At 40.4% G+C, this 16,660-nt stretch overlaps 1 protein-coding gene across 2 annotated transcripts in view; it reads right to left on the reverse strand.

Annotated features, from left to right (window-relative positions):
* Window positions 1–8,508: 8,508 nt before the first annotated feature.
* ABCB5 (ATP binding cassette subfamily B member 5) overlaps window positions 8,509–16,660 on the reverse strand; it is a 36,180-nt gene continuing 28,028 nt past the window's right edge. For both annotated transcript variants that reach the window (XM_063410998.1, XM_063410989.1), the window contains exons 26-29: window positions 14,192–14,389; window positions 13,069–13,275; window positions 11,944–12,090; window positions 8,509–11,412 (exon numbers count right to left, since the gene is read on the reverse strand). In XM_063410998.1, coding sequence (XP_063267068.1) covers window positions 11,215–11,412; window positions 11,944–12,090; window positions 13,069–13,275; window positions 14,192–14,389 — 750 coding nt within the window. In that variant the 3' untranslated portion in view covers window positions 8,509–11,214. The remainder of the gene's footprint in view (window positions 11,413–11,943; window positions 12,091–13,068; window positions 13,276–14,191; window positions 14,390–16,660) is intronic.

Genomic DNA, 16,660 nt, shown 5'->3' on the forward strand with positions numbered 1-16,660 from the left:
TGCTGTTGCTACAGCATGGGGCACGCTCTCACAGCACGGTGAGCACTGCTAAAAATATTGCCTCGGAGTAAACAAGCAGAGATCAGTGCACAGTTTGTGTGCCAATAGATGTCAGTGTTGCATATCTTACGTGGCTTTACACTTCTGGCAAATGCTAGCTCTGCTGGGAAAGATCTGTGTATGTGCCCTGTTTTGTTTCATGGGCTCCTGTTGATGCTTTTTTTTGTATCTAAGCCTGCCCATATGTCAAAGAGCAAGTAAGCTGGGGCATCTTCTGGCTAGTTCTTCATCTGTTAGATAGTTATTTATAAGTTTTATCTGTCAACAGTAAAAACAGACTTTTTTCACTGATCTGATTAAATTTGCAGACCAGACAATTAGCAATACCATCTGCAATCCAGTTGCTAATCAGACTTCAGAGAGGGAACAGAGGTGAAATGGAGGAGCTGCACAGAGCAGCCCACAGCTGCTCCAAGGGCTCTGTTGGTGCTGTCTGCTCATGTGCCGAGTTGTTGTGGGCACATGTAACTGAGAGCAGGACTTGGCATGTATTCTTGGCAACCCCTGGGTCTGACTCATGCTCTAAGAGAAATACCAGAGCACTCCTCTGCTAAAGCACTGGGAAAAGGTGCCTCTTCCACACTGTACACATCAGCAAGAGACTCCAATATGCCAGAAGGAGAATTTTTCAGAGGTTTTTTCATTCTCTCACCAAGGGTTTGTTTTCCCTCCCTTGCCACATCTTTCATCCTGGCCAATTCCTTTTCCTCTGCAGCCCCCACCCATGCTCCTGCATCTGTGGTTACGTATCAGGGGAATCACAGAAAATGTTACTATAATTAATGTGCCACTGCAGGATCCTGTCCTGCCTGTGCTCTCATTCTTGACTAGTGACTCAGCCCTTCTTTTATTCCCCCTTATGGCAATCAACACGCATCAGTGCCTTTACCCCAAATGGAAATGTTTTGATTGAGGACAGCTAGCACACCCCTTGCTTGGCCATGCCAGGTAGAACACAAGCAGTTTTGATACTACCACCACAGCGGAAAATACAAAGAGATTTTTTTGGCCTCCTGAATTTCCTGCGTCCCATGAGACTGTCCAGTGCACATCTGCAACAGTTCACAACCAGGCCTGTCAGCACATGGTTCATTAAAAAGCCAGGGCTGGCAACTTCTTCTGGCCAAAATCCTTCCCTTCAGCAGTAACACAAACACTGCTCTGTGCACTGCGTACCTTCCTGGGAACTTGGAGGGAGTGAAAGCAATCCCTTATCTGACAGCTCATTCTCTGTGGGGGGTCAGTGTGTGCTGATGTGCCTCTGCTCTCCTCAGGAGTGGGGAAGCTGAAAATCCCCAAAGATGAGACTCTGACCTGAGGAATTTGCCTTGTAAATTACACAAAAAGGCCCAATGGGTAAGAGGTTTTGTTCTCCCGAATTTTTTGTTTGTTTTCCTTTTCTTTCCTCCCCAGTCATATTGTATGTCACACAACTCACAAGATATATTCTTAAAAATAAAAAAAAAAAAGGAAAAAAAAATAGATAAGCATTTAAGTCAGGGCTATTACTTCCAATTCTCCTTTTTGCTGTCCAAGTTAAAAAACCTTTCTGGTAAATTATTAGAATTTCATTCTTGGAGCATGTGAGTTACTAAACTTACATTAGAAGCCAGAATTCCTTAACCTTAAACTGTCTTGAAACCTTTCTCATCCTAATAACAAAAGCTGGAGGTGCAGACTGAGCATCATCACTTTGCTCTGTTCATACTGCAGGATATATCTCAGATTCTTCAGGAATCTGAGATATATCCTGCACTGAGGATCCAGAAAATTCCTCATGAAAGCATCGCTCAAGACCTGTTTTGGATAAAAATATTGATTTATGGCAACTAAAATGTTTGACTATCTGTTGAAGCATTAAAAGGCCCTGAAAGTTTTTTTTGGCCTGTGTAAATGAAGGAGGAAAGGTGGCACTTTATCAGTACAAGGAAGTTTGGTGTTGGTTTTTTCAGAGTAAAGGTGTTAAAATCAGAAAATCAAATGAAATCAGGAAGAAAACATGGGTGAAAGGGTGAAAACAGGGGGCAAGGCTTGCTCAGAAGGCCCATACAGGGCATTGCCAGCACCCCTGGGCCCCAGTGGTCTCCCATGGGAGAAAGGTGAGGAAGGAGTGTCCCACCTTGAACTACAAGGGTTCCTTGGGATAGTGCAGGTGGTGGCTGTGCTGGGCAGGTTCAGAGTGGCACAGCCACCCCCATCACGACAAACCCAGTTTTTGTGAGGTGAGCACTGGGAGAGGCCCACTGAGGATTATTATGGTGTTTCTTGTGCTTGAAAGTATTCCAACAGGAGTGAAGCTGGATGTTGCCAGTCATTTCACAAGCAACTTGGGGAAATTCCTCCCCCTCTCTTGACATGCTTGTATTTATTCTAAAGCTGATAGGACAAGAGAATATGAAGAGCTGAAAGAAGGAGGGCCACACAAAAGAAGGATGGTTAATGTCCTTGTAGAACATAATTTACGCCTCAAGCCTTATGAAATACTTTCAGAAAACACCCACATATGACTATCATTCAATTCAACCTTGAATGGTTGCCAAGTTTTTTTAAAGGTTAAAATAGTCCAGAGTCCTGAGAAAGATTTGGAGGCTCTTCTGTTTGTGTGTATTTACCTATGTACTTCAATTGTTTTAGGTTTGGGGTTTTTTTTCTGTTTTATTTTTTGTTAGCTTGATCTCATTTGGGACAGGATTTTCCTTGCCTCATCAGAACAAGGCTGGTACATTTTAGAGGCAATTGTCCAAATAATAAATATGGTAACAATTATAGTAAAGTCCCATCTGACTCTGACTTGTCATCAAACTAGGTTTACATGTAGTAACTGGATCTCAGTATTGGAAGCTCCCAGACATTTCCAGTTCTAACAGTTTATCAGGACATCTTTATCTCCCTGCACAGTAGATAAAACACAGCAAGCCATTTTTTGTGTTCCTTTGTTTCTAGAGAAACATTATTTCAAGCAATGTCTCACTAAATGGGGCCTGGCTAGTCTCAGTGAGGGACAGAGCTACCAGGATACCTTAGTTTCTTTCTGTGTGACAGCTTTTGCCACTGAAGGATTGACTAAAACCTGGGGCAATCCGAGAAGAAATAGTGGAGATGAAGGAAATTCCATCAGATTTTGGGTAAAACAAACAGAACTAGTGGTATTAAAAAAAAAATACATACCTACACGTGTGTAGGTAGTTTTTAGCAATGCTCTGGTATTTACAAATCACTTGCAATCAAAGAACACAACATTTTATGTGCAACATTAAAAAAATCAATGTCTGTTATTGTGCTTTTGTGGTTTTTTATTAAAAACCTGTGATTCTTACAAAATATGACTAGTGTCAGCACAAGTCTATTATAAACACCTGTGGATGTTTATGTGAATATGCCACTCCTGGTGGCATTATGATTGAATGTACTTAACACAAAAGAGAATAAAATACAGTTTTATGTGAACTGTGCTCCCCATAAAGATGAGAACAAGCTAGAGAAATTGTGGCAAAAGCTGAACTTTAATGAAATGCATTTTAAATATCACTACACAACACATTTCTTCACTGGTGCTTGGCACTACTCTGTGATGATGGCTAGGGTGGGGTAAGCTGCGCTGCCATTGGCTTGACATAGTTTTTAAGGACACTCAGTGCCAGGGTGTTGGCCATGGTGGGTGGCACTCCTAGCCTCCTTCTGTGCTGAGCATTTTCTAACACTGAGTGGGGTCCTGAGCAGCAGTGGGGCATTTCTGTTCCCCGTTTGTTCAAGAGTGATGTTCAACTGTAGGATGGATGGGGGTGTCTTGGGTTGAAAAATGTAACCAAAAATGTGTATTCTATTTTCATCTGTTGAAACCAGTTGGGAGATATTGTTCCTTATCTCTTGTAACTCTAGGAATGGAAAGAGGGCGGATGCCTTCTGTTAATGGGACACCAGATATGGCAGTGCCTTCTTATCTCTTCCTCCACCCATCCTCCTCAGAGGGACATCACCTGTGAATGGGCCATTTAAGGCCTCTCACATGACTGATAACATCACCTCATTCCATTGTGACATGCTCCACCCAGTGGGAGGAGCCAAAGCATTTCCACAGGGATAAAACCTGCAATCCCAAACACTAATGCAGCTGGTTTTCCACTGAATTCTCAGAGGAAGATCAGACCTATCTTGCTAGCCCTGGACCTTTTTTTTTTCTACAGGATCATTTCTGCTTCGCAGAACGTCTTACTTCAGGAAGACTTATTTGTACTGCTCCCAACACCCTGACAACAGGGTGGCAGGTCGTATCTCTGACTCTGTCAGGGTTTTCTAGGACTTTTGTTTGTTTTCTTGTTTGGTTTTTTTTGTACTATTGCATTTGTATTTTTTAAGTATTCCTACTAAACAACTGTTATTCCTATTCCCATATTTTTGCCTGAAAGCTCCTAATAGCAAAATTGTAATAGTTTGGAGGGAGGCGGTTTTTACATTCTCTATTCCAAGGGATACTCCAGTTTTCCCTGACAGCTATCTGTCTTTCCAAACCAAGATGGAGGGAAGAATGAAACATTAAGCCTTTACAGGAAAACTATGCTTTCTGGAAGAAAAGAAGCCTCTGGCAAAGCAGAGAGATGAGGAAAGGTTTAATTCTGCTGTAAGTATTTTCAGAAAAGCTGTTTTGAGTTCTGCAGTTTTTCATAACACTGTCTCTCATGAAGGCCGGGGGCATCTGGACAGACCCTCTGCTGCTTTCATAGCCTGAGCTGTCTGGGCTTTTCAAGTGCAAGGAGTTTAATTGCTTTCTCAGGAGGTATGGCTAAAAGGCCTAGACATAAAACTAACAACAGTTTATCTACTGAAAAGTTGGATAAATATGTGTGAGTCACTGGCATCATGCAGGCAAATGCAGTATGTGAGTCAAGGGAGAGCTTAAGAGTCTGACTAAGCTGAAAAGAGAAATTACATCATCAAAACTTGATGAGAGAGAAATTTTCAGGAGAAAAAACTAGTTTTGAATCTGCAAAATTGAACTAAAATACTGACAGCAAACGGAATTTTCCCATGATTAATTTGAATTTTTTCTTGGATTACTTTCAAACTTCTTATCATAAAGCAATCTACAATATATATAAGTATACAGTAGTATATATTTAATAAATATAGAACTATATAACAATTTAAGTATGCTGTCATACATATATTGCAAAATGCATGCTTTCCTCTTTTCTATAAATGGGAAAGATTAGATATTTTCCTCTTAGAAAAAACATATCCAAATCTGTTTAAGAAATAAACTGTTTATTTGTTAAAACAGTTATGAAGTGATAGATCCAAAGATTAAATGATGGTGGTGGATGCAGACAAATTTATCAATCAAAATACACTATCACAGCACTCTGTGATAGTGTATTTTGATTGATAAATTTATGAATGTAAAACAATTGCAGTGAGGCCTGAAGATACCTAAAAAAAAAAAAAATTAAAAAAGAGAGAGAGAGACAGAAAGAAAGCATTAGAACATGACTCAAAGGGTCCCAAATGAACTGGCATCAATTCATGGAAAAACTTGTCCCAGGTCTCAAAGTATGTGTGAAATAGGAAATTGAAGAAAACAGTGTAAGTCTGTATTGGGAATCCTATTTATTCCAACTAAAACTACATTACTGAATAATGAAAAGTAAACCACATTACAGATATCTTTTCATATTGCTCTAAAATAATAAAAGTCACCCATTATGATTTTGTTTCCATATTCAGTATTGCTGATATATGCTTCATTTGTAGTAAACACATATAGTGCATTTATAACCAAACCTATTAGTGCTGTATAAAGAGATAGTTTTTTGCCTGGGTTTGCTTTGAAGAAACACACACACTGCACTGTCAGGGATATGTTTATATGAGTAACGGATGTGAAAATGGGAACTCATCGCTTCTAGTGTGATTTCATAAAAGACATTATATGTAGATGTCAGAGACATCAACTATTTTGATTCCTGAAAATGTTAACTCCTTATTTAAAATTTTCCACATGCCAGCCAAGAGGGAAAAAAGGTAGATTCTTCTAATTAACTCATGGTTAAAAGCTGGTTTGGGTTCTTCCTCAACCTGTATGTTTCCTTTCCATTTTTGTACATTCAGGATAAATATTGTTTCCCAAAAGTTTTTCTTTCACTCCAAAGCTTCTTGCATTGTTAATATCTAGAAGAAGAAAACTGCCCCTTGTTTACTGTATAGATCCTTCTTCTACCTCTAAGCACTTGGCTGCTAGACTGGGCTCCCTCGTGCCTGTCTGGAGATCCCAGGTAAGGATCTCCAAGAATTATTTGTGGGACTGATAAACTAACCTAGCAATCTCTTTAAGAAAGATGAAACATTCAGAGTTGAACTCCCTTCAACTGATGTAAATGTAAATGCATCCTTTGATAAAAACTGATTCTCTTCATTTCAATTTATGGTAAGAAATAGGCACTTCCCTGATGTTGTTCACTATCTGTTCAGGCAGACATCTGGAAACAGAAGAGTCATGTCCTAGAGCACTTCAAAGGCAATCTGATTGACCTCTTCAGACCCGAATGTCTGCAGTTAAGTGGTTAAGTGCCCACAGCAGTGCCTCTTCCCCTTGTTACCCTCTTGGTAGAATAATGGGCATTCTCCATGAGTGCTGCTTGCAGTGGATCAAATACTGAGGAGATCCTTTTCTTGTTGGGGTGGACTTGAACAATTATTTCCAAAAAACCAGCCATATCCATACAGTAATTATTTCAAACCTCAAGCACCATAACAAAAGGGACTATTCCAGGAGTGATTGCAAGGTGGTTTTGCTTTGGACCACATAGGAGAGACAGGGCAGTAAAAATACATTCTGTTCGTAAGGATTAGAAAGAAATGAGAATGTTAGTCCTATGGAAAGAGCAGTGCAATAAAAAGTATATTGGTCAACTTAAACAAGGCCACAAAATTTATTTGTTGAGCTAACATGACTTTAAAACATCTTTCTGTGAAAGCATTCAGTGAAGACTGGCCTCTTCAGGAGAATTACAGGAAGGTTTAGCAAGTTTGCTTTGGAGCTTGTGATACTGATGTCACTGAGTAAGCTGGGGATAACTCCAGCAGATGTGTGAGCTTCCCTAACAGCAAAACAAATTATTATTTCCAAATGGAAAGATTGGAAATTATTAACTTACTGAATGTAGTGATCAGTTTTCTGCTGAGAAATTATTGTTAATTTTAGAAAGTCATCCTTTACCGTTGCTGTTGTTTCTGTCACTTCTCTCACGTCTGTGTTTTGCACCAGATCACATGGTGCAGCATCTGTTGTGTGTGTCAGACAAGGTGCTTGAGGAGGAAAAGCAGTCCAGGCAACTGGAAGAGAACAGTCAGGGAGAGCCACAACCCGTGAAAATGTCAGGGTGGTGAAACTCATACATAAGGCAGCTGGAAGGGGATAAATTATAGCAAGGCAACTGGATTCTTCTACCTTTGCATCTAAAACTACCAGTCATTTACAAGTATCTAAGGATCAGGACTAAACAAAATAAGCCCTTCAAGTGCCTTTTGTAAGAAGAAACTATACAAATGCTACTTGTGACCTTGTTGCCTAGCTGTTTCTCTTCTTTACTCTGTTGGTGATCTTAGAAACACTTCAGTGTCTCAGACATGGAAAAGATGTGTTTTACAGAAGTCTGGTTTGTCTACATATGACAGCAGGGATACACAGAAAGAGATGAAGTACAGGCTTTCATCCACTGCTTTGTCCAGTTTATATGCAGTTTGGATATAGTTCCAGTGACTGCCAGACCACATTCCTCCAATATTATCCAAATCCAGTTTGGAAATACCTTGGAAGAGCTGCCACTGTATTTCCTGCTTCAGCAAGACACAATCACATCTCTAGATGAGCTGTATGATTTTTTTCTGCTTTCCATGGAATCACAGGTTGGTTTGGATTGGAAGAGACATGGAAGATCATCTAGTCCCAGCCTCCCACCATAGTCAGGGCCACCTTACACAGACCACTTTGTTCACAGCCCCATCCACCTTGGCCTTGAATGCTTCCATGGATGGGGCATCCATTCTTCTCTGGGCAGCCCATGTTAATGCTTACCATCCCCCTAGTAAAGAATTTCTTCCTAATAACTGCTCTTAATCTACTCTCAGTTTAAAGCCATCACCTACCTACCTTGGCCTACCACTGCACATCCCTGTGAAAAGTCCCTCTCCAGCTTTCTTGTCGGTCTCCAAGTAAGCTGTTTGTTTCTCCTTGGAAAAGTCGAGTTCCCTGGGCAGAGTGCCAGTGGTTGCAGGCAGCGTGTGAGCCTAAATGGGGGCCAAACTGGAGCATTGCTATAACAAAACCACACCTACTCAACTCAAAAGGGGCCAGACCCCCTCACTACTGCAAAAACTAACCCAGTCCTGGCCAGAACCAGGACATGTTTATAATTACATTTTTTTTTCTGAAATGTTTGTTCTGTGTTGCTTTATATCCCAGGTGTCAGAGTTAAAAGTCTACCCTAACCCTGCACAAGTGCTGGAGTTCTCCAAATATGCCCACAATATGGTGAGTCATGGCAGGTGTCACTGGGGACCCCATCCCTAAAATGATTCCTGCAACGATAGGGGTGAAGGGAACACATTGGCCTACCCTTGTCAAGGAACACTAAAGGCCTCATTCATGACTAGAAGAGGAGCACTTAGATCAGTGATGGCATTAAGCAAGTGTCTGAGCTAAGTCTCCTATGGAATTATTTAAGATATGATTTCCCAGAGAAGAGAGTGAAGACTTCAGAGAAGACATTCAAAAGGCATTTTGAAGGAAAAATTGATTGTTTACTTGGTGGAGCCAACAAATCCTCTATCAGGGTTGGTTTTTTTCATCTCTATATCATACAGGGCTTGGTGCTGAAAAAAGTGCTTTTGACATACATTTCTCTCTTAATTTAATTTTTAATCGGAACATAGCCAGTCTGCAAGCTCTATGGGCATACCCAGCCAGGAAGGTGACTTGGATGGTCTGAAATAAAGTATCAGAGCACAGAGTTTACTAGCAGTGCCTACAAGCTGAACATATGTATCTCTCTATACCTCATGGAGTCAGTAAAGCCATGCAGCCCAATCTGTGTGCTAGTAGGCAGGCACAGCAGTGCTGAGGGCCTGAGGTGTCTGGACTGGTCCTGCTCCAGGGAGGAGGTTCCCCAGTGTGGCACCAAGGGTGTTCTCTGCTCATGGTGACCCCCAAGCAGAACAAGAGAACTATCAAGGCAGTTTACACCTCCTCAGCACCTTGCCCATTGATGCAGCATCCTCAGATCCCTGAGGATCTGGCTGTTACACACAGAGGTTGAGGCCTGGGAAGATCCTCAGAGTGGGGAGTAGTTTCCAGCCTCCATCAGTGGAAAGGCTCCAAAAAAATGGAGGCTGGTCATGGGAAAGGGATCTGGGCAAAAATTACCCACTGCTAAGAGAAGTGGTAGGTACAGTACACTCTGATGTTACTTTTCTTTTTTTATTTTCAAAACTGGGAATCAAAATCTAGTGCTTGTAATTTTAACTCCAGTGCAGAAACAAAACAGGGAAAAGGGAATTAATTGGAGCCCACATGAGATAGTTGGGAATAAGGGCAGCAGTTCCATAGTATGTGCCTATCACAAGAAAATGAAGAGATCACATAAGAGGGGTGTCTGAATGAGTAAAAATTCCTCATAGAACAGTCTCTGAGAAAAACTGTGAGGGAAAGCAACAGTATTTATTTTGGCAAAAGTGAGATCAGATTTTGTTTTGTGTGTTTTATTTCCCTTGCAGATCCTGATGCTGGAAAATAATTGAAATAAGCAAAGGAGATGGTGATTACCGTAAGTTTGTCTGCTACAATCTGGAAATTATAAAGTACTGCAGGTTGCTCCAGGCTATAAATCCTAACTCAAAGCCATGTGCAAAGCCTTGGAAAATTAAAATGCTGCAATTGGGTTTAACCAGCCAAAAAATCCCAGCTGCTGAGTCACTCTGACTACACAGTACATACTCTTCAACAGTTAAAGGATGTATTGCAGCACCCTGAGGAATGTATCAGAGGAATAACGAATTATTAAAGCACATGTTTAAACAAGCTTTGCCAGCTCTTCAAAAAATCTTTGAAATTAGTCATAGAATAATAGAGTTATTTAGAATGGCAAAGACCCTTTAAATTATCAAGTCCAAATGCTAACCTAACACTATCAGGTCACTACTAAACTGTGACCATAAGTACTATGCCTATTAAAAAGAAAGGAACTTATATTGAAAACAACTTTTCCTTTTCTCTTTATTTTAGAGAAAAGCTTTTTACATGGCTGACAGGAGTCCACTCCAATAATGTCATCCTAGCTCCCACAAAACTTTTGAATTTATCTTGATGGATACAAAGAATGCATAAACTGTTAGGTCAGCATTTGAAAAATACTAAATAAAGCAATGGTATCTTTTATACAGTTTATCTTGATATGGAAAGGTTGTAACTATTATAATTATAATCTGAAATAGACTGTTGAATGTCCAAGAAATTGGTGAAGCACAGTAATATGAGAAATGTGGCAAAAAGTAGGGGAAAAAATCAAACCCATGCATCAACATGGGTTGGAGAAAACCAAACCCATGCATCAACTTTTTAATGCAAACTCTTTTGGGGAGGAACCTCAGTTTTCAGTAAGCATTTATAATCATCTTTAACTAAAGAAAACATTATGACTTCATCTGGCTGATGAAGAAACTCAAAGAGCATCCACAAACACCAGCTTGTTGTTTATCTGTGATGCTTAACTGCTGTCATCCTCTGTTATCATCTTGTTCTATGGCAGCTGCTGTGGGCCAGGGTTTGGGGGGACAGGGAGAGCAGGGTGCCCACCTGAGCTGTGGGTGAGGCTACAGCAGGTCTGACACCTCCCAGCAGTGACACACCAAACTCCTCAACACATTCAGTCCCTAGGACTCCTCTGTGCACCTTCTGTGACCCATCAACGGGCAGGCACTGCTCATCCTCATGGATGTGTGGGCCAAGGGCTGCACTGGACACAGCAACCAGGCTGCAACACAGTTCCTGCTTGGTCAGCACAGACACAATCAACAGTAATCCTCTGTAGAGCTTTTCACATCTTCCCATAAAAAAACAAACAAACAACAAAAGAAAAAGCCCCCAAAACTCAGCACGTAGTACTAATTAGAGACTTGTGCGTTTACAAGGGCATAGTAGTGTCCTTCCTTTGCCAGCAGCTGGCTGTGGGTTCCCTGCTCGACCACCCTGCCGTTCTGGATCACCACGATGATGTCGGCGGTCTGCACGGTGGACAGGCGGTGGGCAATGACGATGCAGGTCCGGCCTCGCCGCGCGTTATCCAGAGCTCTCTGGACAATCTGCACACAGGTAACATGACAGCGCTGTTAGCACCTGGAAAGGCTTCTCTGGTCCTAGGAACTGCACTTGATTTCTCACTCTCTTATCACCTGAATGCATGTTCCCCCACAGATATGTGAGTCAGTGCAGACAAGAGACTTTTACTGAACAGGATTTTTCACTGAGATCAGGGAGTCTGATCAAACAAATTCGAGACATGGAGAAATGGGTTCTTGGGCATCCAGCTTGGGTCAGAACACAAATTCAGTATTTACCACCAAATACATCTGATAGGAAGAAAACTGAGGAGTAGCAGATCAATGTGGAGTTTTATACTTCAAGTTTCAGGTTTTTTCTGCTTTTTATTCAGTAAATATAAACAGCTTTCTAGTATAGTTCAATTCAAACCTGTCAGGTGGAAAAGCTACTGTGATATACCCGACTTGTTTCACAATTGAGCATTTGTAGCATGTTTGCTTTAATTTTATTCTACAGAAAGCAACTAGCCATGTACTTAGCCATAAGTATGTCACATAATAATCATTATTTACCTTTTCACTTTCTGTATCAAGAGCAGAGGTAGCTTCATCCAGAAGCAGAACAGCAGGATTACGAACCAGAGCACGGGCAATTGCTATTCTTTGTTTTTGACCTCCAGAAAGTTGAGTTCCTTTCTCACCCACACGGGTATTATATTTCTGGATAAAAAATAAAGAAGATCACCAGTGAATACTCTTAGAGAAGCATGATTAGAGAAGTAAAATTTATTCAGTTAAGCATTTTCATCTTGAAAGAAAGAATAGTGCAAGTGGTTTTAAGAAAGCTACGATTTTATAAACATCTCTAGTACAAGCAGTTATACGTAGAGCCACACAGATTCATACCAGTCTGAAAATTTAGTCCTTCAAAGGCTGGAATAGGTCTTGAGTGGTACCAGCAGTGAGGCATCCCCAGAGCATATGGGGATCATATGCTTATGCTCTTATGATCATAAGATTAACTAACAATTTAATATTTACTGACATGTACACAAAGAATTTGATGCTGCATTGCTGGTGAATTAAGAATCTCAAACATTATTAGTAGTAATGAAAAGGAAATATTTTTCAGCATTATTACCTCAGTTTCAGGTACCCAGAACTACAGTGAAAACAAGATATGAAAGCATTTTTCCTTTTTAGAACCAAATTATTTTCAGGCATGAAGGTCAAATGCCCCTTTGTATTTATTAAGAAACATTTCCTGTGTATATTCAATTAGAAATAGAATACTTTGTTTTACTAATTTTTTTTAGAAAAATAAAATGTCTTTATCAGAGTAACTTGAAGAGTTTCTGCTGTCAAAGGAAAAAATTATTAAAAAATTATTATGATCACTTACTTACACATAGAATATCCTCTCATTTCCCTCTCCCCACTTCCCTCTCCCCCCTCACCCCCAAATATTCTGGGTTGTCTACCACTGTAGTAATAGAAACATTGGGGTTTTTTTTTAACAAACTAAAAGGGATTTTAAGCTTGAAACACACAGACATTTTAAAACATAAAGACTATTATGTTAGGGGAAACAAAAGTGTTTATTTTTAATTTGATCTATGCAAGTGAGCACTACCTTGATATCTTTATATCATTCCAAATATATGATCTCACTGTGAAGAGAACATCACTGTCTCTTACCTCTGGCAGTTTTTCAATGAAGGCATGAATATTTGCTGCTTTAGCTGCTGCTTCAATTTCCTCCTGGCTAACCACCCTACTGTTGTCTCCATATTGGATATTTTCAGCAATGCTGCAGTCAAACAAAATGGGCTCCTGTGACACCAGGCCCAGCCTGGACCTCAGCCATTGTAAATGAAGAGATTTGGTATCAAATCCATCTGCTAGCTAGAAAAAGCAACAGAAACATGATACCAAGCTGGCTACTGAGCTCATCCACACATATCTGCTGTAAATAGGAAACATGAAGTGTAAGAGAAAGCCCATTATGTGTTATTTTACCAGATGTAATCAAGTAAAATTTGCATGCTAAGTGGAAAAGAACCAGCAGAATAGGTGAAATATTTTCCTGCATTAGTTTTTATTTTGTGTTGTTTTGCTTCCATTTGCTAGCAAGCAGAAACAACATGGAGGTAACAGGTTGTTCTTGTGGTGCTTCCAGCCCTACTGACCACAAGGAGCATAGGACGCTCATGGGAAGCCTGGCCCTTAAGAAGCTGAACATAACAATAAATATTCTCAGCTGTAGGCCTTTTGATCTTACAACCTCCAAAGGAGGTTTCTTTCAACTTTTTATATGCATTAACAGGGGTTGCATGAAAAGCCCATTGGGACCTCCTAATGGTGACACAATAACATCTATGTGAGATGACATTTGTGTTATATGAAGCATGTATGTGTCCCAAATGTGTTAATTCACATCAGCAAGAAAACTTACACATTGACAAGCAAGATACATTAGTGTTTTGCCCCTGTCTGACCAGGGTGTGAGGAGCCTTGTGGAGGAAATGCAGTGGGACAAAGTCATTCTTTTCCCAGGCAAGATCTGTGACCTGAGGAAGCACACTGTGCCAGCATGGATGCCACTGCTGGTACATATGGGCAAATGCACAGGGCAAGCAATGATAAGGGTTTTGGGATTGTCTGCAGATCCACTGTAGGCACAGCCTCAGTAACTCACACCTCTAAAAAAAGGCATCTCAACAGAGGGACTGCCAGGCTTGCCAAAAGCCTCTGAAACCTTGGCACATAAAAAGTTCTGTAGATTTAATTACTATTAATAGCCACACAAGTCTATTCTTACCACTTGTCCTTCCACAGGGTCATAAAATCTCTCCAAGAGCTGAATAGATGTGCTTTTGCCACAGCCGCTGCTTCCTACTAATGCCAAAGTCTGACCTTTGTTAACCTTCACACTGAGTCCTTGCAAAACCTGAACTTCTGGCCTTGTTGGATATACAAAATGGATGTTTCTGAATTCAATGTTGCCTTCAAAATGGTTCTGAAAAGCAGTAGAAAGTTCACATGCTCATATTAACATTTATTAGCCTCAACTCTAACAACACTTGTTAAGACTGGGTTATTAAAGTGAGAGATCCAAGAAAGTTTGGGAAGGTGCTTTCAAAAGTGTTTTTGAAATTCTTTTAAATGACATATTGGACTGAGCATAGTATCACTAGTTATAGGATGATCTGTAAGTCACTACATCCTTCTGGAGAAGTTTTCTGCATCTCTTGTGTCTATTTTTCTCTTCATCTTTGAAAATAGTATCACAGAAGTGCGGGAGCTCAGGACCTCTGGACTACCAACCAATATGATTGAGCAGAAGCCATTTATTCTTTACACTAAGCTACCTTTATACATTCTAAGACTACTGTTCACACTATCATGTGTGATTATTTGATTGATGCTTCTATCTTGTCCACGCCCTCAGCATGCATTTTTCAGGATATATGATTGGCATCATAGTGCATCTTGGGCCGCCTTTATCTAGTTCTTGTAGTCTTGGTATTCGTGTTTCTCAGCTTCTTCTTTCTTAATTTAGCACTGTTTCTGTCTCAGTAACCTTGACGAATTCCTGAGAGTTCTGATAAGAATAACTAAGGACGGTTTGGCTGGGGCACACTGTGATCTAAGCTGTTCAAATACACTGCAGCACAGAAGCCCAGAATAAGCTGAGGTGGAAGGGACTCCCCGGGATCAGAGTCCAGCTCCTGGCCCTGCACAGGCCATGCCAAGAGTCACACCATGTGCCTGAGAGCATTGTCCAAACACTTACTGAACTCTGTCAGGCTTGGTGCAGTCACCACTTCCCTGGGGAGCTGTGCCAGTGCCCAACCACCCTCTTAACAAAAATAGGCAATATCCAGATTTTTCATTTCTAATACATTGAATTGAGGCACTTCTACTTGTGATGTAAACTATCATTTACTTTTACAATCTTACTCTGAAGGTAGCACAATTTGAACAAATGTAACAAAAGATCAGAAACAGAGATCAAGAAAGCAGAGCTAAATTCTTCAGTAGGTTATTCACGGGCACAACGGACAAGCTGTGTTTTAAAAAACAGTGATAGTTGTTCATCAGCCCTCCATAGCCAGGCTGATATTTAAGCACAAGTGGAAGAAAGGGGGCACATGCCAAGGCTATTGCTTGTCCTGTTCTTTGGGGTATGAGCCAGCCCCCTGTACTTGCCAGCAGCACCACTAATACTATGCTCTCACAGCAGGTAATAACCTAATTTGATGGACTCAATGCTTTGCTTTCCTAAGTCACAAGCATCACTGGCAGTTAAGTCCAGTCTATACTAAAAAATATTTTCACTTAAGTTTTCTTTTATTGGAGACCTTCTGCCAAGACTTTCAATGTCTGTGCCAGAGAACCCTAGCTCAAGAAAATATGCAAACATGTTCACAATTTTAAAGGCTGAAAATCCTGTATATAAGCTTGAGGTTATAGAAAATTGGATTATGGCTTCCTGAATAGGAGCTACTATCTAAATGTACATGGGAAGTTAATTTTAAATTTAGATGAACCTGGATGTACCACTGTAATCCTTCCAGAACCTGTAAATTGAAAGAATTACATGCAGAAATTTGATATGTGCTGAGGTCAGTCTCCTTAATGACAATTTTGGTTTAGAAGCAAGGCTCTTTGGAAAATTTTGGGGTCTTTTTTGGTTTTTACTTTTTATTGTTTTTCCTCCCCCAACTTTAGAGCAAACTAAATTATTACTAAGCCTGTTTTGACTTCACAAGAGCACATTTTTAATTGTAAAAGTTTCCATAGATGGAATAGGATGGCATTTGGCAAAGTATCTGTCTGTAAAGGAACTAATTTCTCTTATTTACAAAATAATTAGAAAAATGCATTAGTATTTTGTTTCTCCTGTAAATCCTTAGAAAGACAGAAACACTTTTATTGGAACTGACATTATCAGTGTTTTCCTGCAGACACTTCATTTTGAGTCAGTAGAATGAAAAGTATTTTTTTAATCATTCAGAGAAAAATCACCTTAAAGGCCATACACTTTTGTCTGAAACCCAGAAATAACACGGTCCCTAAATAAGTCAGTACCAGTATTTATATAGTGTCTGTCTGTTGACAGAAGTGTAAAATGGTTTGGATCTGATGGGACCTTAAAGAATACCTAGTTCCAACCCCTCTGCCATGGGCAGGGACACTATTTACTAGACCAGGTGGCTCAGAGATCCATCCAATCTGGCCTTGAACACCTCCAGGGATGGGATATCCACAGCTTCTCTGGGCAACC

This window comes from Prinia subflava, chromosome 1, assembly GCF_021018805.1.
Source record: "Prinia subflava isolate CZ2003 ecotype Zambia chromosome 1, Cam_Psub_1.2, whole genome shotgun sequence".
Lineage (NCBI taxonomy): Eukaryota > Metazoa > Chordata > Aves > Passeriformes > Cisticolidae > Prinia > Prinia subflava.